The sequence below is a fragment of the Panthera onca genome, chromosome C1 (assembly GCF_046562875.1).
Source record: "Panthera onca isolate mPanOnc1 chromosome C1, mPanOnc1 haplotype 2, whole genome shotgun sequence".
Lineage (NCBI taxonomy): Eukaryota > Metazoa > Chordata > Mammalia > Carnivora > Felidae > Panthera > Panthera onca.
This window is the reverse complement of record NC_138346.1, coordinates 29,317,058-29,344,947: the sequence shown is the minus strand read 5'-3', so window position 1 is coordinate 29,344,947 and position 27,890 is coordinate 29,317,058. Positions and strand designations below refer to the sequence as shown.

General features: G+C 43.5%; 1 protein-coding gene across 3 annotated transcripts in view; it reads right to left on the bottom strand.

The window, feature by feature from the left end:
• Positions 1-785: 785 nt before the first annotated feature.
• The window catches only part of KLF7 (KLF transcription factor 7), an 87,510-nt gene continuing 60,405 nt past the window's right edge, over positions 786-27,890 (bottom strand). For all 3 annotated transcript variants that reach the window (XM_078450953.2, XM_060623202.3, XM_060623203.3), the window contains exons 3-4: positions 10,422-10,545; positions 786-3,085 (exon numbers count right to left, since the gene is read on the bottom strand). In XM_078450953.2, the coding sequence (XP_078307079.1) occupies positions 3,048-3,085; positions 10,422-10,545 (162 nt within the window). In that variant the 3' untranslated portion in view covers positions 786-3,047. The remainder of the gene's footprint in view (positions 3,086-10,421; positions 10,546-27,890) is intronic.

The following is a 27,890-nucleotide window of genomic DNA, read 5'->3' as shown; positions in this document are numbered from 1 at the left end:
GCAAGTAAGCCTCACCATCGTGGTTCAGCGCGCCCTGCTCCGACCAAGGTCAGGAGCAGATTACAAAGGACCTCACTGATACAAAAGAGAGAGGAATTACTGAACATTTCAGACACTGATGAGGACCAAAAGGGCCTTTGTTCCGCCACATTCAAATGAGAACTTTTCAAGACCACAGATGACAACAGGGAGCAAACAAGCAATGATTACTCTTTTGCGTTCTTTTTTTTTTAAACTTTCTTTTTAATAGAGCCTTGCATTGGTCAGTTCAAAAATTAAATTCAGTATTATAAACCCTTAATAATAGCATTTCGAGAGGCAAGAGCAGCTCCAGCAGGGGAGAGAACATTTGTAAATCGTGGCAGCCACGGCTAATGCCATCACTGGTCTGTGCGTGCATTCATGCTGGAGGCTGCTGTAGAAAGGGAAATCAACGAACCAACAAAATCTGGGGTGTCTAAAGTTTCATCTAGTGCACTGACTGGAGGCGCTACAGTTTAATACAGCTGAGGTTTAAGGGTCCCTCACACATCCTTCATCCAGAAAGGATGCACCACACATTCAAATATAATCCCATGATACGCCCTGATGGACTGGCCACAAAATGCACTCAAATGCAGTAGAGAACTATAAGATTGTCAGCAAGCAGTGCTCCAGAAAATGTTTCTAAGTCATGTCTAGTTTTAAATCTTTGGAATAAAACTGATTTTTTTTTTTTTAAATACCCTCCAACTAACATATACAGAATTGCCTCCGGCAAATGGGCAGATTTTATTTTATGTGTGTGTGTGTGTGTGTGTGTGTGTTTTAGGGTGGTTTTTCTTTTTCTTTTCTTTGTTGTTGTTGTTGTTGTTGTTGGTTTTTTGTTGTTGTTGCTGTTGTTGCTGTCGTTTTGTTTTTGGTCTACATCGAAAAAAAACGAAAAAGAGAAAGAAAACTTTAAGGGCCAGACCTCAGAACGCCCAAGTGTCCAACTGGCAGTTATAGCATTTGTGATAAGGAGGCTCCTTTACCCTTAGACGAATAGTTTCAACATTTCAGTGAAATCAAAGGTTGCAGAAAGCTGAGAAACCAAATGCCAAGGATCTTGAAGGTTGCTGTCAGAAATGTATTTGTGTTGCTTAGATTATTATTTCCTTTTAAAGACTTCAGTGTTGCATCCCAAATAGATATGGGGCGGCATTTTAACAGTCAATGAGTCAAACAGTCAAAGGAGGGCAGAAGGGGAGCCAGCTGGTATGAGGGAGCAGCAACCATGTGCGGACCAAACGCCATTTTTGTTTTTTTTTAGACGTGTCTTGAAGGGATGGTCCCAGAATATACAAAATATACAATCTGTCCTAATAACCACCCCGCTTGCTTGCATAGGCCATTTAATGGTCCTAAAGGCAGTCTTTGGAGTTGAGGCCAGGGCCAGCTAGCTAAGAATGCGGGTAGATAGAGACCGATATTGGATGTGTGTGGGCTGAAAATGAGGAATGTATGCCCCCTTGGAGTCAGCTTGCAGAGTACGTGTGAGGCCTCTGTTGATCCTGGGTGCTCTAGGTCACGAGTCATGGGGGGTCTAGCCAAAAAGAATTAGAAATATGTCTCTCCTTTCAGACAGACCATGAGAGAAACTTCTCGACCCTTCCCTTAAATGTCCACCCTTCGTTCCCACAATGGCATTTCGAATTGTGTGTTTTAACAAGTGGGGGAATATGAGCTCAGTGGGTATGAGAGAGGAAGATAGGATGATGTTTTCTGAAGCCACTAGACTCGGGAGGCATCCTCAGTTCTCCCCACTCCTGGAAAGAGTGATATTTTTGGCTTTTTGTCAGGTCAGAACCCAGAGTTAGGTTAAATATGCAGCTGCCCTTTGAGACTAGCGACATCTATGCTGAAAGTGGTTCTAAGGTGGCAATGACACACAGCACGGGGTTGGTCACTATGAGCTGAGGTCATGATGCCTCAAGGGGGATGAGAGAACTGTGATGTCCCATCTGATTGGCTGCTTCGAGAGCTGGACATCCAGGTGCCGAGAGAGTCCTGGAGAGGTTTAGTCCATGGAGAAAAGATAAAACATTTAAGCTTCCAAATAAGCTTTTTCAAGTTTTCGTTAGCAAAAACAGAGAGATTAAAAAGAAAAAATCTAGCACTGGCAATAAGGTGAGGCTCAAGGGATATACTGTGATTTATCATCAAGGACTTTATTCTCTTGGCCACTTTGCAGTCATGCTAGAAGTTTCCAGAATCCCTAGTGCATATGGTGTGCAAGAGTCAAAAAGTAAGAAAAGAAAACTCCTCCCTTGAGAGTGAAGTCTAGAGAAATGCAGGCCAGAAAGGTGTAAGGTGTTATTCCAGAGTCTGCCGCCGCTAAGGCCGTTGGTATTGACTCGAAAGATCTCAATAGTACTAAGAAGAACCAAAACCGATCAACAGTTCTGTGAGGAAGTCGGACGCACGGAATAGTAGGACTTTTCACACACAAAGGACAAATAAACCAAGAGTTAATTTTGGCTACCAAACTGCAATTTGGTTTTCTAGGTCATTTTCCCCCAACTATTTAAAAAGAAACATCAGTGCTACACATATGCAACTTTAAGACGTTGTATTCTCCTATCAAGTTGCACTGAGAAGCAAGTTAAATAAGCCCCTCTTACTGCCGTCCACCTGCAGAGACGTCACATCCATTTTCTTTGATTTCCATTGGCAACAGCGGGAAATAATTCCAATAGTGCTGAAGTAAGCAGCCAGTCTGCCTTGCTGAGTTCACCTGGTTTCCTTCTTCTTCGTCTTCCACCATCTGGCAAGGGCAAGGCATAAAGAATAGACGTATATATTTTAAATATAGCTGAGTGCATGACAGTGCGTGTGTGTGGGTCTATGTGAGTGCGTGTCTGTGTGTGTGTGTGTGTGTGTGTACACAGAGGTTTATACGTGAGAACTTTCTTCTGCGAGGCAATGGCTCCCCGCCTGAAGTCCAGCCCCCTGCCTCACGGCATTTCCTTTAGACAACGGCCGACGCCATGGCAACTCTGGCCTTTAGGGTTTTTAGATATGTCTCTTCATATGGAGGGCAAGATGGTCAGACCTGGAAAAACACCTAGGAAATATAAACAACAATAAGGATATAAGAGGGGTCCAGGTAACAAACCCAACTTCCAGCACCCCTTAGAAAACGATTAGCCCTACCTTAAAGGGACGCGGGTACATACGTACGAGAAATAAGGCAGTGTGTAGGGAAGGTGAGCTCGAGGTCAGACTGCGTGGGTTCAAATCCCAGCTCTTCTACTCTTTGTGTGAGTGACTCTGAGCATGTTAACCTCTCTGGGCCTTAATTCTTCCACAGTAAAATGGCGATAATTATAGTACTTACCTCACAGGTTGGTTTGGGGGATTAAATGAGATGATCTATGTAAAGTGCTTAGAATATTAACTGGCACAGAGGAAGATGTCAATGAATGTTAACTATTATCATAGTTGTCATTATTAAAGAAGAAACCAACGAGAAAGTGCTTCGGAAACATGGGACATGCCCGTATGCTGCCCGTAGTACGGCAGAAAGTGATTAGCTTGTTTCATTGAATGGAGGAACTCTAACAGTTCAATGCCCAGATTTTAGTCTTGAGCTTTACAGCGAAAGCACAGAAATGCTGCCTGTGATACCTCCGGGTCTGTACAGACGCTCTATTACATAGTAAGTCAAGAACAAGAACGGAGAAGTGAGCTCACATTTATTGAGAATGAGAAAACACGCAGGCATGAGCTTGGTATTTCCCCAGTATTATCCAGTAACATTCTCAGCAACCTTCCATGGTAAGTGTTCACACCTCTTGTGTGTGTGTGTGTGTGTGTGTGTGTGGTAAGGAAACTGAGGCAAGGGTCCTGTAGCCAGCGAGCGGCAGACTTGGGATTAGAACCTAGGTAGATCGGCAAGCCCACTCTTTCAAATGCCCACTCTTTCGAATGCCCGGTTTCTTGTTGCCTGAGGTCCACCACTGAGTGCCCTCCTCAGGCTCAGATCCGGCACAGTGGTCATCTTCACTCCTCCCCCTTTCCTCTGGTCCCAGCAACTTCATCTTCTCTTGGCTAGCCATGCTTCTGCACTCCCAGGAGTACGGGCTGACCCTCCTCCTAAGGCTAAAGCTACAGCCACAGTGGGCCGACAGTCATATGACCCATGAAGATTCATGACAGCCAGTCCTGGAATGCTTGCTGAAACAATTGGAAGACAGAAGCTCTTTTCCCACTCGGGCTGCTGAGCTACTAAGATTGAAGCTGGAGCTGCTGGTGTCCATTTGGCCACGTGGGAAACAGCCTACTTAAGAATGAAGTCAATGGGTCGGCTCAGGTCATGATCTCGCGGTGTGTGAGTTCGAGCCCCGCGTCGGGCTCTGTGCTGACCGCTCAGAGCCTGGAGCCTGTTTCAGATTCTGTGTCTCCCTCTCTCTCTGACCCTCCCCTGTTCATGCTCTGTCTCTCTCTGTCTCAAAAATAAATAAATGTTAAAAAAAAAAAATTAAAAAAAAAAAAAAAAAAGAATGAAGTCAATGGGGGGAAAATGGGCAGGAGAAGAGAAAGAGAGAGAAAGAGTCCTGATGACCACATCTGAGACCCTGGATCCAGCCAAACCTAAAGACCAATCTAACTTTGGTCTTCTTAGTTCGTTGAGCTACCAAATCCCCTTACAAGCTAACACCAGTCTGAGTCAGGTTTCTGTATCATATACCTAACAGAGTGGGCATTTCCATATGCCTGCAGCCTACAATCAATCTAAGGTTCTGGCTAGAATCTCAGTACAGTCAGCACCCAAGACAGCAATCATTCTTAGCTCTGAGTGTGTGCTCTCCCTCTGGATTCTTCTCTTGAAACTGGCCACTCTCTTACCTGTGAGAATATTCCCAGGCTCTCCTGAGGCCCAAAACAGGCTCACAGTCCAACATTCTTGTTAGGATGTTAGCAAGCTGCCCTGTTCAGGTTAGCAAGATTTCCTGTTTGGGGCAGGATTTCCCAGTGTTTGTTCATTCTTCGAACAAACAAACAAAAAAAACCCCACCCTACCTCCTGTGTTGAGTGAACCCACTCTACCCACTCTGTGTTGATTTTTTAAATAGGTACACATGCAGGATATAACCCCAAGGAAATGAAGCAAAACAGAACAAAGGCCAAAATGGAAAACATGTAAAAATGGGAAAAGTGCAGTAGAAAATAATCGAATCCAATAACGTATTGAATAATAATAATTCTAATTCTAATCACACCCACTTATTTCAAGCCCTAATTTAATATGAGCGAGATATTTGGGTAATCCCTTAGAGTGCCATCTAAAGGGGATTTAACTTACTATAAAATAGGGATAAATATTCTTTAAAAGTAAGTGCTTGATGTTACTGATATACAGATTAGCAATACAGCCTATAGGGAATTCAGCAGTTAACTTCCATGACTTTGTCTTATCCTGAGGGCATACTCAGTGTTGACCACTGCCTGCCTGTTCTCTTTCTTCCCTCCCTCCCTCCCTCCCATCCTCCCTTCTTCCCTCCCTCCTTCCTTCCTTCTTTCATCCCAACAGCCTAGGGAAAGAGGATCTAAGTTGGGAAGTTCTTTTTGTAGGCATTTTTAAAAAAGTTAACATCCTCAATAAGGACTCTATAAAGAAGACACCATTCTTATCTCCTCCACCAGCTGAGACAGTCATCAGAAGGAGGCAAAGCCAAAATTTGAACCCAAGTAGTGTGACTCCAGAGCCCATGGTCTAGCCACACCTGCTCTTTAGACTGAGAAGAAGGGAAAGCTGAGCTGTCAGTTTGAGGAGTTTGTAGCAAGAAGAGTAATGGGTTTGCCCCCCACCAAATGTCTACACTGAATCCCTAGACACTGTAACCATGGTAGGTTATGTGGCAAAGGGGAATTGAGATTGTGGATGGAATTAATTTGCTGATCAGCTGATTCTAAAATAGGGAGATTATTCCGGATTATCTGGGTAGGGCCAATGCCATCCCGGATATCTTCAAAAATGCAAGAGGGAATTGAAAGAGAAGACAGAGAGATGGCAGCGGACAAGAACGCAACGGCTTGGACGAGGAGGGGACGAGTGAGTAGGGAAGAAATATGGGCCACCCCCAGAAGCTGGAAAAGATGAGGAGATGAAGTCTCCCCAGAGCTTCTAGCAAAAAAATGCAGCCCTGCTGACAGCTTGATTGTAGCCCAGTGTCACCTTTTAACCCACAGAAGGTTACCCGTAAGAGGGTGCCTATGAGAAAATGCACTTATAAAGTTAAATAAAGATGATACTAAATTTGTGGCAATTGGTAATGGCAGCAACTAGAAAATGAATCCAGAAGTGCATGCGGTCAGGCCTGAGTGGTGAGCACCTGTGAGAAAGCAGGAAAGCAGGCACCAGGAAAACGCTGGCTGTCTGAAAGAGGAAGACAGGGGTTGGAGGTGGTGGCGGTAAAAGACAGGTCTTGGCCTGTGGACGGAACCTCTTTCCTTTCTATATCCTGAGAACCTAAGGGAAAATGGTAATCCTGATACGGAGCTTCATCTGAAGAAACCCCTCGGTGATGCACACGTTTAGATTTTTATTCTGCCTTTACCAATTGCCTACTACTATGTGCTGGGCATCCAGCGATATATGCGCAAGCATCTATCTTTACGCTTCAAGATCTTTCAGGGAAGAAGAAAAGTGCAAAAACAAACCAAGTCTTTCACGTGATATGAAATGTAACTGCACTCTTCCTGAATCGAACCAGCCTCATTATTTGTGCAAATTCTTGTAAGTGTATGGTGCTTAGAATTCAGACGAGGCCCCTCACCATTGGGGTTGTATTTAAATTCAATATACCAGCAAGATACTTAGTCGTGATTAATTTATATTTATTAATTTATACTTACTGAGAGCCACATAGGAATAGAAAAAGGTAATGCATAAACTCACCATCTAGAAATGCAGAATCAAATGATTCTAAGGGTAATATACCCCCAGAGGGTATTTATGACTATACAGCAGTCAGATGACCTTAAATAAGAAGGTCCTTAATGACTGAAATTTGTTCATTACAGAGGACTAGTCAAACCACTATTGTCATTTTGTCTGCTTATGAAAAAAGCACAGTAAAGTCATGAGGGCATGAAGTCAACGGCAACCCTCTAAGGCACCAAAGGGGCTAGAGATGGGTTGGTGTTTGTTACCACCTATAAGTGGGCTGACGCAAAGATCACAATGTTTCCTCTCCACTGCCCAGGATCTCGAAGGTACTGTCCTGATAGCAGTCTCCCTGAGTTGTAACTATGCTGAGTTGGCATAACAATGGCCTATATATCACGGCTCATGGAAACAGAGCCCTGTTTACCAGCACCAGTGGCCTCATGCCGCATGGGCTGAGACACAAGACTCATCCCTCTAGCAAGTGGTCACTCCACAGGCTATCCTGTTCAGTCTGATGGCAAGGAAGTGGCAGAGGCTCACGGCTTTCTCCCCCAACCCACACCTAAAGCCAGAGGTCACAAAACCCAAAGTCTTCAGGGGCCGGGCAGATAAAGTGAACAGGTGCAATGGGCCAAGGACTGACTACCTGACTGTACTTGTGATAAGGCATGGCTATGAAGCAATCCTGCTCTTCTCTAAGAGGAGACAACGGAGCAAGCGAGGATGCATGGCAACTGGTGGTCTGGCTTCACACTGGGAGACACGGGGTGTGGTGGGAACGGTGAGAGACTAGTGAGCACGTGGCCACCACGAATGCGTAGTGACGACTGTTTAGCTCCAGAGAATTCTGGCCACACGGGAATGCGAGCCCAGCGTGACCGGATCTTCTGATTTTTCTGGACAAAGCCAGAGATGCAGACATTTTTGTGGCATCTGGTAATTTTAAATGTAAGCAAAGCAAATACACAAAGACAAACTCATTTATTTTTTCAACCTCCCCAATCGGCAAAATAAAAGTCTAAATTAGACTTGGTACACGCTTTGCAGACAGGAAGCCCCATTCCAAGCTTAGCCTATGGAGTGGTCTGCTTTCTCAAATTACAAGAAGCAAGAGGGAGGTTTCTTACACTTATCCACGCTGTGGTACCAGCGGGACTCACAGTCCTGCTAAGGGCTACAGATGCCCTCTTTTCTGAAGGTAAAAGTCCTTTAGGAATGCCTGCTCCCCAGTCATACCAGGCTTGCCTTTCATCTGCTTTGGGACCACTCCAATCCCCCAATGCCACCTCCCAGACCTGCTCTATTCTTAGCACAATCGCCACCACTGAAACATAAGGTGCTGCCTGTCGTGAGACACTAAATGAGAATCCAACCCCTTATTCCGGACATTGTTGAGAATGCACTATTGGCCAATGCCACAGGACTTTGACCCAGACCTCTCCCAAATCACAATCTCCCCCAAATACTGTGTCACAGAACTTGTACCATCTGCCCAGTGAATTTCTAGCTCCAGAAAGCATATATTTTGGAGAAGAAAATAAAGCAAAAGACTAATCAAATTACCCATCTCTGACATCTCCTTCACTGAAATACCCAGTGGGCTTGAAGTTATCTCTCCACAGAAATCATACAAATGGTCAGATTTAGTCCTAGCATGTCGACTGCTGGACAGTTGTAAATTTCTTAAGAAGTCAGTTGATCTGAAGAGAGGAATACTAACTCTGGCCATTTCCCAATAAGAATTGTTTGTCCATTTCTAAGGATGAATGCAGTCCACAGTGCACAATCTGAGCCACGGCCACACCACTCTTCAGGGATGGGCGTCTTTTGTGTATGCCTGCTACCACCACACTTGGACAGCTCACAGAGGATTCATCTTCATCCCAGTTGATATAATCCTCTCCCTCAGAGAACTGTGGGCAAAGAGCCACACGCTATGCAGCTTCTTTATTAGCAGCCAGGACTAGAGAGAAATGAACTTGAGATGGCAGTTGAGGGAAGATGTCAAGTGAGAAACATTACTGAAGTATAATCTGTAGAAAAGCAGCCGATGCACATAAATTCAGGAGGCCTTGGCGGTAAGGGATAGAAATTAAAAATCAGGTTCTGTTCTTGGGGAGCAGAAGAGAACTCCAAGGGAATGAAGGACAATAGCTTCATAAAGTGGACTTCCTCGGCCGGCCCTGGGGTGGGAGGTTATCTCTGGGCTCCAGGAGGCATGGGGGCTTTATTTAGTGCTTAAAGAATGAAGATAAGAGGAAAATAGCCTCTTCAGGAAGAAGGAAAAAAAGGAGGAAAAACATGAATGCTCCTTTACAAGCATCTTAAAGGAGCACCAAGCCAACCGGCCACCCATGAGACCTGGCTATTACTGCTCTGCTCTCCAAACACACACGCGTGCGCACACACACGCACACACACACACACACACACACACACACCACACACACACACACGACTCCAGAGGAAGGCCTGGTGCAGGGAGGTGCCAGTACAGGCGCGGGGAGGCAGGATGTGAAAGCGATCGCATTTCCTCCCACGGAGAGCCAGGCCTCTACGGACATCCTGCGGGCTGGGGAACCCTGAGGCTTTCAGGGCTTTTATCGTATTAGGAGCATTTTTCTCATCATAACTGAGACCTTTAGTATTGCATTAAAAAGATGGTTAATTTTCTTAAGCTTCCTTTTAAACACAGAAATAGGATTAGAAGGATAACATGCTCAGATGCAAGCCCATTATTTGATTATGTCTAAACCTAATCCTGCCTTCACCTTGGCCTGCAGAGTCTCCATTTTGGGGTTTATTGGTTGATAATGCCAAGGCTGTCAGATACTATTACTTGTGAAGTATCTGTTGCTACGTGCTCTTTCTTCCACTATCAAATGCTGAAGGTTTGAAACTGAATTATAGGATAAGTTCTCACAGCCTCGCCATCTTTTAGACTTTAGTCCCTATTTTCAAAGGAGAACGAGTGATTCAGGCCCCCAAAGAATGGGGACTCTCTCCAGTAAATTCATTTCTACTAACGCTTCAGAGGAGAGCCTTATGAGTAGCCTTCCTTCCGTTCAGCAGGCTTTCTATTCTTTCATGTTATTAAGCATGAGGAAAACTGGTATTGATGCTAATAAAAAGATCAGAAGCAGCAGCTACAGGTGACCATTCTCTAGCTTATTACTTTTCATATTACAGTAAAATCATCTGCCACATCATCTCCTTGAGGGTAGGAACTGTGTCTTATTGCCATTCAGTGACGAACACGATTCCTGGCCCAAAGCTGGCATTCGCTAATTACCCATGTTACCGGACCACGAGTCCATATCACCTCTTGATTTTACCCTGAAAGGCACCCTTATCTCCTCGGTTTTCTCAGTGGCCAAGTAAAAGGCATTCCCAGGCCTGAGTCTCTGGGACAGAGGCTTGGGATAACCCCAGAAGCATATGGGCAGTCCACCCCCAACCCACCTCACCTTCTCCCCTCCCCATCCCGGAAGCTTCCTCGTTTCTTTACCTGTCGCAGTGGTTGCATTTAAAGGGCTTTGCACCTGTGTGTTTCCTGTAGTGCCTCGTGAGCTCATCGCTTCGTGCAAAACGCCATTCACACCCTTCCCATGAGCACTTATAAGGCTTCTCACCTGCAAGAAGAGACGGAACGACCATGGTCAACAACAGGAACAAAATGGCCACATACCTGATCAGGTTCTGCTCTCTAGCCACCGTCTTGAGAAAGGACGGTAGAAATCATTCTCAAAAGACTACATTGCCTAATACGCTGTGTCACATTTTCTTTAGTCTCCTGGTGTGGTGTTGTTGCTGTTGCTGTTGTTGTTTTTAACCTTCAAAAGTGGTCTCACAGGATCCTCTAATCTGGAGCTGTCATTTCAGTTCACAGAGTCAGAGCATTTCCTTCAACTGGTGAGGGATCAATTTTTATTTATTTTCTATTCCCTGGAGCACTTTGACCCCCACTGTCCAAGCAGAAAGGAAATGCGCTATTTTCGTCCGAACCGCAAATGCTTCTAATTCTATTTTTCTCCAGTACCTACAGTAATTTACCATTTCAGCCTTTTTAGCTTTCTCCCTCCTCTTCCCTCCTACCACAAACTGGAGCCAGGGACCTGACTGACAAGGCAAACAGCTCAGGTCTCCCAGAACCACTGTGCCTTCCAGTAAATGGGAGTGGATGGACAGTCAGGAGAAAGGGCTACAGTTTGAGAGTAAAACAGAAATCCCTTGACGATTCCTGCCATTTATGTAAAATACAGTCACAAAGTCCTATTTAAGAAGGCCATAACTTAATGGTTCCAGAGCTTTCATAGTAGAGAGAGATACAGAGTATTACAAAATATTTTTAAAGCCAATTTGTAGAGCAAGGTTTTAGCCACAGTGAAGCTGCTTGTAAGTACGAAATTCGAGCTCTTGTGCTCAAGTGACCTTTTTGCACAGTAAATACAGATGGAGGGATATGCAAGAGAAAGACATGATTTTTCCCTAGACCTTTTCTTTTAACCCATCAACGTCTGTCACCAAACATGGCAAATATTTACCCTTCCAACTGTATGGTGGGCTGGTTCTGATTACGAAGAAAAATAATCTTGGGGCACCTGGGTGGCTCAGTCGGTGAAGTGTCTGACTTCGGCTCAGGTCATGATCTCAGGGTCCGTGGGTTCGAGCCCTGCATCGGGCTCTGTGCTGACAGCTCAGAGCCTGGACCCTGCTTTGGATTCTGTGTCTCCCTCTCCCTCTCCCTCTCCCTCTCCCTCTCCCTCTCTCTCTCTCTCTCTCTGCCCCTCCCCTGCTCATGCTCTCTCTCTTTCTTTCTCTCTCTCAAAAATAAATAAAACATTAAAAAAGAAGAAGAAGCAAAAATAATCTTTACAACACGATGAAATCATGAGAGTTACCAAGCCCTCATAACTGACAGGTAGGTTAGCACAGTGGTCATGAGCTCTGAGGTCGACCTTCCAGGGTTCAGCTTTCAATGCTGCCCCTACCTGTCTAACTTGGGGCAAGTTAAGAAACTTGTCTGCGCCTCTGTCTTTCTAGAGATAATAACAGCATGGACCTCAAAGTGTTTGAAGAGCATAACTTAATACACATATGTATTATATGTTAATTAGAACAGCGCCCAGCACACTCGATGTTGATGTCACTGGTAAATATTACAAATTGCCAAACCCACAACTTCAGGATACACACACAGGTGCCAAAGTAGTCCTATGGCTGCTCCATTATATCTCTATTTTTAACAGCTAGACCTTCACTAGGCAGCGCTTAAGGAGACATTGCCCAGGTACTATACTTGACCCACTTTCTTCTTTCACCTTTCTCCTTCCCTTTATACCGGACTACAAAGTGTTCACGATTCTTTATTTGTATCACCTAGAATTGAACCAAACATGATTGAAAATTTTATTTCATTAAATCGATGCCCCAGTGAGCCACTGCTCTATAAGACCCATAGAGAAGAGGAATGAGAAACACAGGCATTTCTTTTAAAGGGAACCAAGAGGACATGAAGGAGGGCTAGAAGCACAGGAGGAAACCCATTCGGTTTTGGAAACTAGAAAAAAAAAAAAAAAGAATCACTGAGCAGTGTTAAAAGTTCACCTTCTGAATCCTTAAAGCCGAAATTTTAGAAAATTGCACCTGCTGAAGAGAAGGTAGCAGAATGGGGCTATCAAGTCAACTTTGGGGTTAACACACCTGGAAGCTGAGTTAATTACAGACCCTATGCCTCAGTGTCCTTCTCTGTCAAATGGGGATGAGCTTCCCATGTTTGTTGTGAGGTTTAAATATGTTGTCAAATATAAGACACATATCCTGAAGCCTGACACGAGGTAAGTATTCAATCAATTTCAACTTCTCTTCCTCCCACGTTTACCTGTGTTCTCAGAAGCTGTCTAACGGCTGTCACCCAAAACTTTCAGAGCTCAGGCTCCAGACAGCTGAGCCTGGAATCACTCTGGGCAACCTAAATATTGGAAAGTAGTGTGTATTTCAGTTCTAAATATTTTCTCCGTATATCGATGGAAAATTCACCAGAAAAGTGGAGTGTTCTCTAGATCTACTCTGAACGAGTGAAATGCTGAAGGGGAAATTGGAGACCTTACTTGGGGAGAGGTGTGCCCTCTTTGAGAGGTGTGTTGGCATCATTCACTTAATGTGATTGATTACCAACCAGGCTCTGTTACTTCAAGGAAATCTGGCACAAACAAACAAACAGAATGAGGCACCAAAGGTGTTAGAAATTCACAATGCCCTCCACCCCCAAGGCCCTCAAATGCAAGTAAAATTGGGGTTTCCTGGCACCCAGGGGAAGCAAACACACCCCAAAATGCAACAAGGCATCTGGAAATCCCATGACATTCTACAGCACCAAGCAGAGACTTCCAGTCCCCCAAATCAATCCTGCAATCGAACTAACCCATCCATCATAAGCAACCACATTTTGAAGGACACAGGAAGGACAGAGAGAAAATGGAGGTTCAAATGGATGTCTTTGGGTATTTTTTTTTTTTTAATTATTATTTCAAACTGTTTGGTTTTCCTCTTGGTGAATTTTTAAAAATAGTTTGGTTTCCTTTTATTTTGACAAATAATATGAAGGATCTGTTCACTTCCTAGAAAATAATGTCGACTTTTAATTAATTCTGGCACAAACCAACTATCCTATCCAGTAGCTATTTCAGTGTCCCTTTTGCCAGTGTTCAGACAGAAACTGCAGATAGTTTGACTTGGCTTTGAATTGTATCACCTAACACAGTTTCCTGCTTGCACCCAGAACAAGTCCCTTTGTGCCCTGATAGTTTACCCAAGTTATATTATTGTGTCTCATCAAGCTATTTTTCCAGCGTCTGATCCATTTACCTACAAGTTGCCATTTCTGCAAATGCTCAATAATGCAAAATTTAAAAATAACCAAGAAAGAACTCCACCAAATGAAGGAGCAGTGCCTGATACAGGGCAGAGTTCAGAAATCAGAGGAGCAAAAAAACGTTTAAAGAATCGGGAATAAGACTTCTTTATTTAGGGCTCAGAAATAGCGGGGTTAGGCTGGCCTCATTTCTGGGTTCCATATCGGCCTCTGTAAACTAATGTCTACTTGAAAGACAGCCGTGAAAACCCTCTGTCAGTACTTTGCATGGTCAAGATTACACCTCCCTGGACACCAGCGCCCACTGCTTGATCTCGGGGTTGGGGCGGCGGGGCAGGGAGCAAACCATCTATAATCCACGATGCACTAGTTTTCATCCGAACAGCCTACCTAAAGATTTCTGTGCATTTCATAAAAAGCTTGGCTTTCTTTCTTGGTGAAAGAATAGCTTTCTTTCTAAAAGACAGGCAGAAAGGAAGAGAAAGGGGCCAGAGGGAAGGAGGAAAGGAGAAAGAAAGTAAGGAGGGAGGAAAAAAGAAAAAAGGGTCGTTCAGTTGTAACTGGAGCAGACCTCATGCAAAATCAGCTTATCTCCTTCATCCTGTCCTCTCTTTCACTCTCTTTCTCCCCCTGCTCCACTCCAGGTACTAGTTCGGGGCAGAAAGCAGAAAATGGCATGCCCTTGCCAACGCTATCTGGTATGGCACCTGCACTAATGCCCACCACTCAGCTCACTGCAACTCAATAGCGATCACAAATGTTCGGGAGGGGTCTCTATGAGACAGGAAGATGGAGAGAGGCTTAAAACACGAGGACCCAGGTCTGGAAGGAGTATGTGGATGAAGGCGGCCTACAAACCGGATGGACGAGGGAGCGTGCCAGGGCCTGCACAGTTCACAGGGCCACAAGTGAGGACTCGGTCAGAACCCCCTGAATTGCAGGGGGAATATCAAGATCTACTTTTCCTATCTGGAAATTAGCCCCAGGAGACGTGCTTCCCTCAGAGGTGATAGGAGGTCTAATCAGGTGTAAATGGATTTATAGCCATACAAGGGCTCTTAAGGAGAGCTAAGGATGCTTGAGAAACAGGACTTGACATTTAGCAAGGTTGAATCATGGCAAGAATTCATGCTCTCCCACAGAATGGCCTCTGAGATGGAATGTGGGCTAAACCAGTAAGGCTTTTTTTTTTTTTTAGTTCCTTACAGAGTAACTCTCTCTACATCACGATCATCAAATGTGATTGGTCCAATGCACGTAAATACTTTTGAACATGCATCTCCAATATAAGTAGGTTTATTCATGAATTATATAAGTTTACTGATGTCCTAATACATTAGGATATTATAAAATATGCATTCACTATAGAAACTAAAAAGAATGAGAGTAAATTAAATATAAATAGGAGGTACGCATTTTTCTTCCTGTGCTCAAAAAGACTATGTTGCACACCCTACTTTAGTGACCAGTGCCCCAGAGAACAAATGGAAGCAGCTTGGCTCCCAGTCCATTGGTCCTGGTGCTTCCATACTCGGTCTCTGCAGTCCATTCTCCCTACAACACTCAGACAAACCCTTTGAAAATATAAATCAGAGCAGGTGGGTTGTTTATAGGGGATTTTGGTCTTTATATTGCCATAAATTGGTTTCTCTGACATCCCCTGGATTTTACTTTGTGCATTTGAAAACATTCTATGAAACCTTCTACAGATTTCACCAGACTGCCAAAGAAGTTCCTGACCCAAACAAGGTTAAGAAGAAATTAAAGTATAAATGCTGCACTGGCTTCCTGTCATTCTCAGAATCCAAGTCAAAAGCCTGTGCAGCCCTGTCGTATAGACTCCACGTGATCTGGCCCCTTTTTAATCTCATCTCCTACCCCCATCTCAGGGCCTTTGCACTTACTAAACCCTCTGCCTGGAATACACGCTCCCTCGTGCCATTCAGGTCCCTGCTCCAATGTCTCCTCCTCAGAGAGACCTACCCTCATAAAACAACAGGTTCTGTCACCTTCTCCACTCAATCACTTTGAAATTAGATTGCATATTGTTTGTGTGTTTTACTGCCTGCTTCCCCTCCTAGAACATAAGTTTTGGGCGGGCACCTGTTTCGTTCACTGTGATACCAACAGCACTAAGGCAGGGCCTGGCTTAATCCTGTAGAATACAGTGAATATTCGAATACGACATCCTGTTCTACAACAAAGAACCAAGTGCACCCAGAGGAGCAGGGCAGCCCGTGTGATTTCAGTCCCTGTCTTTCTATACATTGAACTGGCCTAAGAGTAGAAGATGTTTGTTTGCTGGCTAATCCTCTACTCCAGGGACTAAAGTATGGAGCTACAATGGATTAAGTATTCCTTCACCATCAAAGGTCACTCTTCTTCTCTATCTGCCTGAGCCTAAAGAAAGGCCTATCCTGAAAATCTCCCTGTAATATTCAGCTCACACCTGGGACCACAGTCTCCTGGGCAACATCCCCTCTGGGAAGCCAAGTGCGTCATTTTATGGAACTCATTTGTAAAGGTTCTCACTGAATATGTGTTTGGGAGAGCATAAGTGATATGCTTAAATGTATTGCACCATGAATTTGCCTTTAAGATATAGATTGTAGAATAAAACATGAACATGTCAGAATCTCGCATACCAGGTTAAAAGTCCCTTGAAAATAAACATCGTTAATGCAAATTTTCTGCATTCATTTCCCGATCTGCAAATTTGCAAGTCCCTAATCCAATTCCTAGAGAGACTAAGACCTTGACACGCCCAGATTTCTGTTAAAACTAATTTTATCTACCGCTTTTTACTTTTTAAAAAGTGTTACTAGATTTCTGTTATCTGGGCATGTCAAGGTCCTAGGCTTCTTAGAATTTGGATTAGCAACTTGAAATTTTGCAGACCGGGAAATGAAAAAGTAAAATGGAAAGAAGGAAGAATACTTCGTAATGGGTTTGTATTGCCACTGAGTCCATGAAGAGGAAATCAGCAAAGACCCATCAATTGCTTTCACATCACACTCGGCGGCACCAGAGAATTTAAGCCACCTGGGGAATAAAGACACCGAGAGAGAAAATGTCACTAAGCTTTCTTAACACTGGAAAAAGAGTAAGCAGTAAACATCACTCCCCAGCTTGGCAATCCCTTCTCAGGGTACATGAGCAGCAAGTAGAAAACCCCTGTTATTAACTCGGCTTTGGAAAACTGGCTCAGAGTTCCTCTTAGATTCCAGCTGAATCTTCAATATTTTCTTTTTCCAAGGAATTTTAGTCAGGTGATTGTTGGAAAACGAGACCAAGGCTTTCTTTTCCAGAACTTGAAAAGCATTTGTAACCACACCATAAAAGAAAATGTGTACTCATTTGTTCATGTTCCATGTAGGTTTTTTTCATTCATCCATTACTCGCTCACCCAGGAGCTACAAGGCGCTAGGACCTGAGTGGTTCAATTTGCATAAAGCAGCGGTCACTGCACGGAGCACACGTTTCCTCTTTTTTTCTTTTGTTCATGAAACAACTAAGAAAACAATAACTGGCTGAGGTCTGGATAAGTCCTTACAGCCTGGATCGCCACCTTAAAGTGGCTGTTTAAAATGTATAACCTAAAATTTAAACCATACCCTCCGTAAGGCAGGGTTCCTACTTCAGCATGTGGAGAGGAGCAAGAAAGAATTCTGACATAACCCCACAAATACTGACATCTTGGTGTCCAGCCACTAGCCCCATGTGGCTACGAGCCCTTGAAATGTGGCTAAGGCGACTTAAAGAATCGAACTTCTAATTTAATTTTAATTAAAAGTTAAAGACTGAACCATGATAAAGCATAATTTATATACTCTTGTTTTGGTAGGGCTAACTACATTTAGCTTTAACCGTGGAAAATTTAGCATATGGATTTAAATATGCTGTAAGTATATATAATACACACTGGATTTCAAAGACTTAGTTTTAGAAAAGAATGCAAAATATGTCTTATTAATTTTTCCCATATTGACTTTATGTTGAAATGATCGTATTTTGGATATATTGGTTTGGGGTAAAATATTATTATTAAAATTAATTTTACCTATTCCTTTTCACTTTTTAAAAAAGGTGGCTACTGGAAAAGTTTAAATTATATATATGGCTTGCTTCCTATTTTAGACAGCATTGGTTTAAAATACATTTTCTATGTAGAAACTCCACCATCACCTCAAGCATAAGGATTCAGCCTTCCTAAACTTTTCCCCACGCTCAGTCCAAAAAAGCTTGTTACCACCTTGCCTTCCAGATCCATGAACCCTACCATGCGTTATCTCCAAAACACCTCATCTCTGTCCACAGCTGAGCAGGCAAGGTCAAATACCTAGACCAAAGCCTCATTCATGGATGATGAAAATACAGCCTCTTCCGTGTGACAAGTTGGATACAATCTACATTAATTGTTGGCTCAAATCTGTACCGAGCAATGACACTGCTGGAGATTAAAGAAAAGCACAGGGTCTCTGTAGTAGGTGACTCCCGTGTGGGGAAGCCCCACGCATGCATACAAACAACACAAGGCCCATGTGTTTGATAAATGCGTGTGAATGACATGTGGAGGAGGGGATCCCTAAGGCTCTGTAGAAACATTAGGGTAGCCATGCCTTGATGCCTTGATGAGACTTGAATCATTGCTCCATTGGAGAAAAATGGACTTGTTATCAAAAACAAGGACTAGCCATCAAAACCACCTTTGCTGCCTAATAGCAGTGTGGCCTTGTAGAGTCGGTAAACTTCTTTGGGACTTGTTTTTAACTGTATAGGGAAGGAACAGAAAAAAAAAAATCTGTCCTACTTCCCTTCTAGTTATCAAGATGCGATGGCATTTACCATATAAAAGTGATTGGTCGATTACAAAGTCCCAAACACGTGAAAGATGTTCTCACGATGATGGGGATATCAGAAGGGAGTGTGCAGGTGCGTGGAGGCCAGAGAAGGCTATGGGAGCAAGGGCTTCTCCATGAGATTTAAACTACAGCCCAAGCATCACTTCTCAGACCCACTTTACCTTGCGAAGCACAGCCAGGAAATACACAGGATCAAACAAATCTTTGGGGGCCAGCTTCCATTTTTAATGACTCAACTTTGACCAAAAAGTTTCTTTGGGAGGGATGTGTTAGGTTCTTGGTGAATTGGTTTGAAATGTTGGAGGAAGACAGGGTTGGTCATGAAAACTGGCAACTATCCCAGAGGCTGGAATAAGTATAGCTGTTGGCAATTGGAGTTTTTTCAATGTGCAACCCGTGATTCCAATACGCGTGTTTCAGAAACCATAGTGTGTTTCTCCTAGGCCAAGGGGTATCATAATATTCTCAAAGTCAAACTGAATCTTTATTTAATTAGAAATGTATGCAGTGTTCTAATATTTTTAGTGGGCTAATACCCTCCCCCCTCAAAACAAAACAAAATCCCACAAGGCTTAAGATAGGAATTATTGTAATTCTCAAAAGACTGTAAACTCACTTAAAAATTTAGATTTCAACACTCATACCTAAAGTTATATGTTCTCAAGTCATGACACAGATAAGCATGACTATGTAGGTAAACTCCATGCTTTTCTGGCATTGAGGTTAGTTTTTTTTTTTTGCATTTTTTCTTATTTGGCTTTATTCTTTTTTGTCTTTGTTGCTTTAATTTTTAAAAATTATTTGTATCAGCTTTTTTAGAGATAAAGCCAAAGAAAGTTTAACGTCAATTTGGAAACTTAAGTATATTTTGGTGATTGCCAAAGTTACAAAAAGTTAAAAGCTAGACAGAAACTGAATTTGAAGACAAAAGTTAAAACATTTATCTTTTTTCCTGTGAAGATGATGACACCATGTAAATTTACTGAAAATGAATTTATAGGAGACTTCTTCCACTTAGTAGTAAAGGTACTATTCTATAAGCCAATTTCCCACAATTCGATTTGATGTATTTAGATAGGAACATGATTGCCTAAAAATATGAATTTTAAGCTCATGGCCAATCTTTCGTTTTTGCATTCAAACGTGAAGATGGTCATATTGCAGAGGATGTATGCAGGGCACAGCCTAAGACCACCACGTGACCAAACTACTAGTTTCTGAATCACTTCTAAAAAGGTAATTTTAAGGGGCGCCTGGGTGGCTCAGTCGGTTAAGCGGCCGACTTCAGCTCAGGTCACGATCTCGCGGTCCGTGAGTTCGAGCCCCGCGTCGGGCTCTGGGCTGATGGCTCAGAGCCTGGAGCCTGCTTCCGATTCTGTGTCTCCCTCTCTCTCTGCCCCTCCCCCACTCATGCTCTGCCTCTCTCTGTCTCAAAAATAAATAAAACGTTAAAAAAAATTTTTAAAAAAAAGGTAATTTTAAGAATGAAGAGAAAGAAATTTTACTTTAGCTCCACACATGTTCCAAGTTTAGTTAATATCCAAAGTTATCAACAAGCCACTCAGAAAGTGACATCTCCAAATGCAGACGGGCGCCCTCAGAAGCAAGCCAATCCCAGGTGAGAATGCTTCCCCCGAAGATACAGTTCATTGCAGAGGTGGGCAACTCAGGTGTACAACTCCAAGCGAGCACTGCAAGAAACTGATTCTTCTGCACAGAGGGTAGTAGTAAGGAAAAGAACAAATGTGGAGCACACAGCTTTGAGGAAAGGTAGGCTTACTGGACACTTCCTGGGGAGGATTTGAGGGGGCCTGAGGTCATTGTGAGAGGACTATACCTGGGAGTGATGGAAACAGGGGGTGCGTGGAGGTCCAGTATAGGTGGGTGGGGAGGGAGGGGGAAGGCTGAAACAAGTCTCATCAGACCCAGGACCCATGGTAGCCATCAATGGCACACACACAGTAGTTGAAGATACCTCATCTATTATCCCTGAGCACAATGAATTTTTTACTAAATAAAAATTGGAAAATACAAGCCCAAAGCATTTACTATCAGGATTAAAGTTAACTTTCTGCTACATATTTGATAAATATGAAAAGAAATACATCGGGGTGCCTGGGTGGCTCAGTCGGTTAAGCGTCCAACTTCGGCTCAGGTCATGATTCCACAGTCTGTGAGTTCGAGCCCCGCGTCAGGCTCTGTGCTGACAGCTCAGAGCCTGGAGCCTGCTTCGGATTCTGTGTCTCCCTCTCTCTCTGCCCCTCCCCTGCTTATGCTCTCTCTCTGTCTCAAAAATAAACAAAAACATTAAAAAAAAAAGAAATACATCGATGGTCTAGAAAACCCATGGGAGTAGACAATCCAAAAACCACCCCAGATATGATTTGAGAAGCTAGCAAATGATTGGTTTCAGCATCCTGAATTTGTTCTGATTAAGATAAAGTTAATATTAATTGTTATTCCCTAATTATATAAATGCAGATGGTGGAGAAGTGACCCAAGCATATGATTATTTTATATGGCAATTTGCCCTAAAATTAAAAAGAAAAAAAAAACCAGGTAAGTTTATCAGTCCTCAAGAAGCACAAATTGGATAATTTACATAGAAATGATAAAGAGATGGGCCCTCCCCTGGACCAGCTACTACTCAAGCACGGATCTAATTCTCCAGAGATTTTTAGAAGTAAATATTAAAGCAGCCAAGCTTTAAAACATCCATTTGTCTGCATAACTCTTTTCCAAGATGATCAAACACTGTTTTTCAGAGACTGAATTTCCTCATTAGCTAAGGCAACCCAAATATGTACCTTACCTGAATATGAAATATAAGGAAAGGGTAACTCAAAAGGGAAAGCTCAGCGTCTTATTTTGACAAATAACAACCTAAGACAGAGATGCTCTTCACATACCACTGCCTATGTACTCAAAAAAGACGTCCACAAAACCGTCTCACTTATTTTTCTACCCTAATCTACCCGTTGCTCCTTATATAAATCCCTCACTCTCCATCATCCTTGAGTAGCCCTCCCCAGCCTGTCCCACTTACCAGAATGTCCTGTACTCAGAATTTAATCTGTCTTCCACATGTCACCCCATCCTAATGTGTTTCTCCCGCTTAGACAGCTGAAATCTTGTCAGAGTTTTCACTCTTTGGCTACTTATTTATTTACTATGCCCTGTGAGATATTTAATTTCTTACGTCTTGATTCCTTGCCCTGCTTTCCCTACCCACATTACATAGAAAGTGCTTTTAACATTGGAATGCCTTACACCTCCAATTCAATAAATGGGATTAAGAATCCAATGTGTGTCCAGGAAAGGGGCAAGGTGATTCTCACTTGCTTCTGTGTCATCATCCGCAGCGTCTAGCACAGGCTCAGGCACGTCGTACGGAATCAATACAAGGCTTGCGAATGAACAGATTGGTGATCCATCAAAAATTAACAGCCCCAAAAGTTGTTACCACCTTGCCTTCCAGATTCAAAACCCCTAACACACAGTATCTCTGAAATACCTCATCTCTGTCCACGGGTGAGCAGGCAAAGTCAAATGTCTAGACTTCTGGTGTCATTCACTGAGGGTGAAAATACAGCCTCTTTAATGTGACAAGGTGGATTCAATCTACATTAATTATTGGTCTCTTATGTACTGAGCAATGACAGTGCTGGAGATTAAAGGTAAAAGCAAAGGGTCCCTGCATTAGAGGAGTTCCCGGGTGGGGAGGCTCCATGGATGCATACAACAACACGAGGCCTGATATATCTGGTAAATGTGTGTGCATGGACATGTGGAGGAGGGAAGCCCTAACACTCTGTAAGAACATTATGGCAGGCATCTCAGGGGGAAGGAACAGCGTGCGCAAAGGCTAGAAATGAGAGACAGTGGTTTGTCATAGCTGAGGCCAAGGACGAGTTTATAAGGAGGAATTTCAAGAATGGCTGAAGAGATGGCAAGACCCTGGTGGGGTCTTGATGACATGCTATCCCCCCAGGAGACTGACTGCCTTGAGGTCAGAACCCATGCCTCTGCATATCTGATGCCTCAGAGCCTCCCCCAACATGTGGCATTAGTACTTTAAAGAACATATCCTGTGTGAAGTGGTTCTAGACCAACTCTGATAGAGTTGGGTGCTCCTTCCTCTTTGGTCCCATAACTTCCTTTCAAAGAGTCTTATCATATTGCTTGAATAATTTTTTACATGCTGTGGCCTCACAAAACCAAATGGTTCCGTCATGGACAGAGACCAGGTTTATTCACTTTAGTGTTTCCAACACTCAGAACGCTGAAGACAGGTCAAAGACCCTCGACTAACTTGACTGAATGAACATGCGCGTACGTTATTAGTCCTTCTTCAAAACTACTTGAAACACCGCAACCTAGATTCTCCTACATCCTCTTTCTGCTGCTCTGTAATATGAATAATTAGGAAGAAAACACAATGATTGAAGCCACCCATGGAATCTATATTCACACATACACATACACACACACACACACACACACACACACACACGCACACACACACACACGACATCTCCCCCAAATCTGCAAACAATTCAGCACAAACATATTGACACCCACATATATAGAAACACCCCCACACAATCTGTCAGCCTACATACCTCCAACCTGAAACAGCCTTGATTTTGTCTGTGCTAAACTCACAGCCACAAAATACTTTCTCTTTATTCTTCTACTTAATTTTCATCCTGGGAAAATGTCAAGGCGATGTGACTTTACCCTTTACCTTTTGGGGGGGATGCAAGGAATATTAAGATGTGGTTATTCTGACACTTTAAGCTTGCTCTCCCAAGTTATTAATTTCCCATTCACTTCATATTATTCCAGTAATGGACTATCCTCATAAAATGCAAAATGTAAATTAAGTTTCCATTCAAAACTTTTGGCATTCCACAGACACCTAGTTCTCATGCAGTTATTTTGATTTTGTAATGTGCCATGAACTAGAATATACTAAAATTTTTCCCTTACTGTATTATACATTTAGAATTTCAGAACTCAAGTGTTTCATGTTCAAATGCCTGCATTACAAGCTAAAATGGAACTATTCTTAAGACAAAGAGCATAGCACAATGGCCAGGTGACTTTCCATATTCATTTTCCCTTTCTCTATAAAAGAACCCCCAAATTTTAGTTGGGCTCACCGCTACCCAGAATAAAGACTATTTCTCAGCTCCTTTGCAGTGACTTGTTGACATATGACTAAGTTCTGGCTGATGAGATGTGAGTGCAAGCGACAAGTGCAATTTCAAGCTGTACTTTCAAAGGTTGGGACATCCTCTCCCCTTCCCATTTTCAAAATAGCTGTATGAAAACTAGGTTCCTGGAAAGCAAGCCTGGTGGCAGCCATCTTGAATTGTATGGACACAGGCAATTCCTGAAGGGCAGAAACCCTAGGGATGGGGGACAAACAGGACAGAAGGAGTTTGGGCCGCTGACAACTTCTCAGAGTACAGCCGTCTGAGATTCTGGATTTTTATGTGAAAGAGCAAAAAATCTGATATCTTTTTAAGCCCCTGCTAGCCTGTGTCTCTATTACAAACAGCTTCATTTATGTTCTTAATAATTCAAAGGGTAACGGAAACTGATGAATGAAAACAATACATGCCTAAATGGCCCATACTTGCAGTATAAACATTATTTCATATCTCAATCACTTCTTTTACTCAGGAAGGTTGCCTGAGCTCCTGTAAATGGTGTCTCATGTGTGCAAGTACAATTTAGTAGAACACACACACGTACACACGCACACACATGGCTCACAATCAGGAGACCTGGGTTCTAGTCCCCATTCTCACTACTTAGTATATGATCTTAGGAAAGTGACAAACTCTTTGAGTCTCACTTTCTTCCTCTGCAAAGTGGGGCTGACCGCTTCTTTGATGTTGGCCTTACAGGACCATTGTGAAGTATGACGAGAGATAATACCTGTGTTAATGCTTTGTATATTGTAAAGCAGTTATAGGCATGGTGATTATTAAAATATTCCAAACAAAAATCCTTCTTTATGCAAGGTGGCTCATAAAAACACCTAGTGCCTGAACATACTTTCCTAGTGAATAAAGGGCCTGCCGTCACTGTTTTCAGTCAAGATGAGTAGAGATCTGTGTGCCAGTCTTAGGAGCAGATGCCTCCTGGGGCTGGCCTTTTATTGAATTCAATGCTCCAGGCCTCAGTGCCTCAACTGGCAACATGTCATTGATTAGAAAGCCAAAGAATTTAGACCCAACTGCACAAACCCAACACCACATATAGAAAGGGAGCCCAAAGCCTGTGTACCAATAAAATATGGTATATATCTCACCATGCCTTATGTATCATGCACTAAAATATATTTGGCTTTTTCTAGTGGAGATATAGATGACAGAATCAAACCATGATGAGATGTCTATATTTTCCTTCCTCACAGATATATACATAGTGTAGAAAACTAAATGTGAGAGAAAGACACAAAATGTTATACACAAACTAGACGATGAATGTATCTGTTCAGAGAAAGCACCTTGAATGACCATCCTGAGCCAAGACTGTGGCCCAATCCAGCCATCCTCAATTAATGATAGTGTTTTGCAAATCCTGAGGCAATGGGCTATTAGGCAATATTTAGCGAGCTCTCCTTATATGCTGGGCACTACAGGAAACTAAGGGCTTTATGTATATTCTCTCCTTTAATCCTCTCAATAGCCCTATGAGGCACATCATTCCCATTCCACAGACAAGAAAACTGAGGGTCAGAGGATAAAACCACTCACCAAGTTCTCCAGCTTATAAGCAGTCCAGTCAAGATTTAAATTCAGGCAGCTGCACCTTCAGTCCACAGGCTTAATTAACCACTACATCACTCTCTTACTGAAATGCCAGCAATTAAAATAGAATAAATGTTTACATTCCCCTTGAAAACATTTTCTGATAAAGCGAATCTTTCAACTGGAAAGAATGTCAAAAATATTTAGATGCACCCATATAATAGCTGTTGTAACTTTTTAAACCTGAGTAAGTGAAGGAATGTAATCTATTGAGACTAGAAGCCAAGGGTGTGGACTACAATTCACTCCTCCTCCCCTAGGTCCACCTTGAGCTCACAGAACAGTGCTACCCACCAAAGGACCTCTGTGTGGGACAGATTGATTTTCCTCAGAAAAGAATACCACATATCAACTTTACCAGTGTTTTTCCATTTAATTCCCTTCACTTTCTCAAAACACATTTGTTTAGCCTGACACAGCCTTAGATAAACCAAAAATGGAAACCCTCCCAAGGCCAAAAGCAAAGCCAAGGCTTCATCCTTAACCCACACCTCCAGCTGCCTGAGAGCCCCGCAGAGTGGAAGTATAAAGTGAAGATGGCCCAGTACTGGGCTATGTCTTCTACTCCTTAGCAAGGGTGAGTTTCTCCAGTTCTCTGCCACATCCTGTCCCACACCGACCCCAGATGCTCGGATGTCCCACAGGGACAGAGAGTCACAATGTGGCTGGAGAATCAGGCAGGGCTAGACCACAGGGCTTAAAGATGAGCTCTGTCCGATCTGGTGGCCACCAGCCACATGGGGTTCCTGAGCGCTTGATATGTGGGCGGTCTGAATTGACATGTGTTTTGAATGTAAAATATACACTGAATTTCAAAGACTTAGTATGGAAAAAAAAAAAAGGACGTAAAACTGCTCATTAACAATTGTTTATATTGATTACATGTTGAAATAAAGCTTGGCTATATTGAGTTAAAGTCTAGTATTAAAGTAATTAATTAGTACAACTAATTAATAAATGAATAATTAATAAAGTAAATAAACCAATGAAAATAAATAAAGCTGCCAGAAGATTTATATGTAAGTGTACACATAGCTCACATAATTTATTTATTTCTATGGGACAGTGATCTTAGCGGCCACATTTAAGAATCTGGACCTTAACACAATGGTGGCCATTGTGAACTTTTAAGCAGAGCCATAACATGATCAGATATGAATTCTCACAGTATCATTCTGACTATAAAATGGAGAATGGGCTGCTGAGGGAAATGAGCTGATGTGAGAGGACTTCTGAGAGACAGAAGATAGTGGCTGAAACACAGATGTCATCGCCCCTAGCAGCAGAGATGGAGACAAGTGGACAAATACAAAACATGCTTAGAAAGTAGTGCCAGCCCGATGCGGATGTTGACTGAACAAGGGGAAAAGGCAAGGGTGTGTATCCGGGACGCCTCCGGGGCGGGGGGGGGGGGGGTTGCTATGAAGACTGGGTGGCCATTCAGCTTCCACACCCTAGGTAGCATGCATCCGGGTAAAAATGGCCCATCAGGTTATCCCGGGGTTGCAGCAGGCTACCTGAAGTTCCCCTGCAAGGGGTATGAATCATGGGTGTTCCCAGACTCTGGAACCAGCGCATGCTGCCCCAAAGTGCTTTCCTTCTGAAGAGCTCCAGAACAAGTAACCCAAGATCCTGCTCAGACAAAAACACCCTGGAAAGCTGTCGGAAACGATGAGGGTAATTGCCGCTGAGACCAGGAAATGAGCCGAAAGCACAACACATGGGATGGGCTGCAGTGGAAGCGGGGTGGGGTCTTTGCTCCCAGGCCTCTTCCTGGCTTCTTTCCTAGGAAATTCCAGGAGAATGCTGCCGGAGAACCGGCTTTGGAGTCAGACCGGACTCATAAGTCAGGTCCGCCCCTTACTCTCTGGGTACCCCTGGGCCGTTTGCAGGTCTACATCTCCTCCTGCCTCCGTGGGCAAAGCCCCACCTGCAGGACTCAGGACAAGGACGCAGGCACAGCACCAGCGCGCTTCCTGCTAAGTGGAGGGACTGCCCGGAACCCCGGGCTGGGACCACTAGGCCTTTCTCCTTCGCTGCAGTGCGCTCAGCACCCGCCCCCCAGAAAGGAGCGGCAGGCGTGCCCGAACCCCCCAACCTTTAGCCGGCTCACCTGTCGCGGGCGAGAGCACAACACAGCTCCCCGAAAAGCCGGGCAGGCTGGTTGGGTGTTCACCGCACCGCGGACCGGACCGGACCGGACCGGACGCGGTGCCGAGGGAGGCACGCTCCTTGCAGGGCAGGCATTATCATGAATAATTAAAGCGAAGCTCTGCTTATCTAACTGAATGAACAAAAGGTGCCTCTGACACAGCAGCCACTTTTTGTTGCTGCTGTGGTTTTAGGAGACCTTTTTCCCCCCCTCAGTTACTGCTGCTTCAAATCTGATCATCTTCAGAGGTCTCCCTATCAAT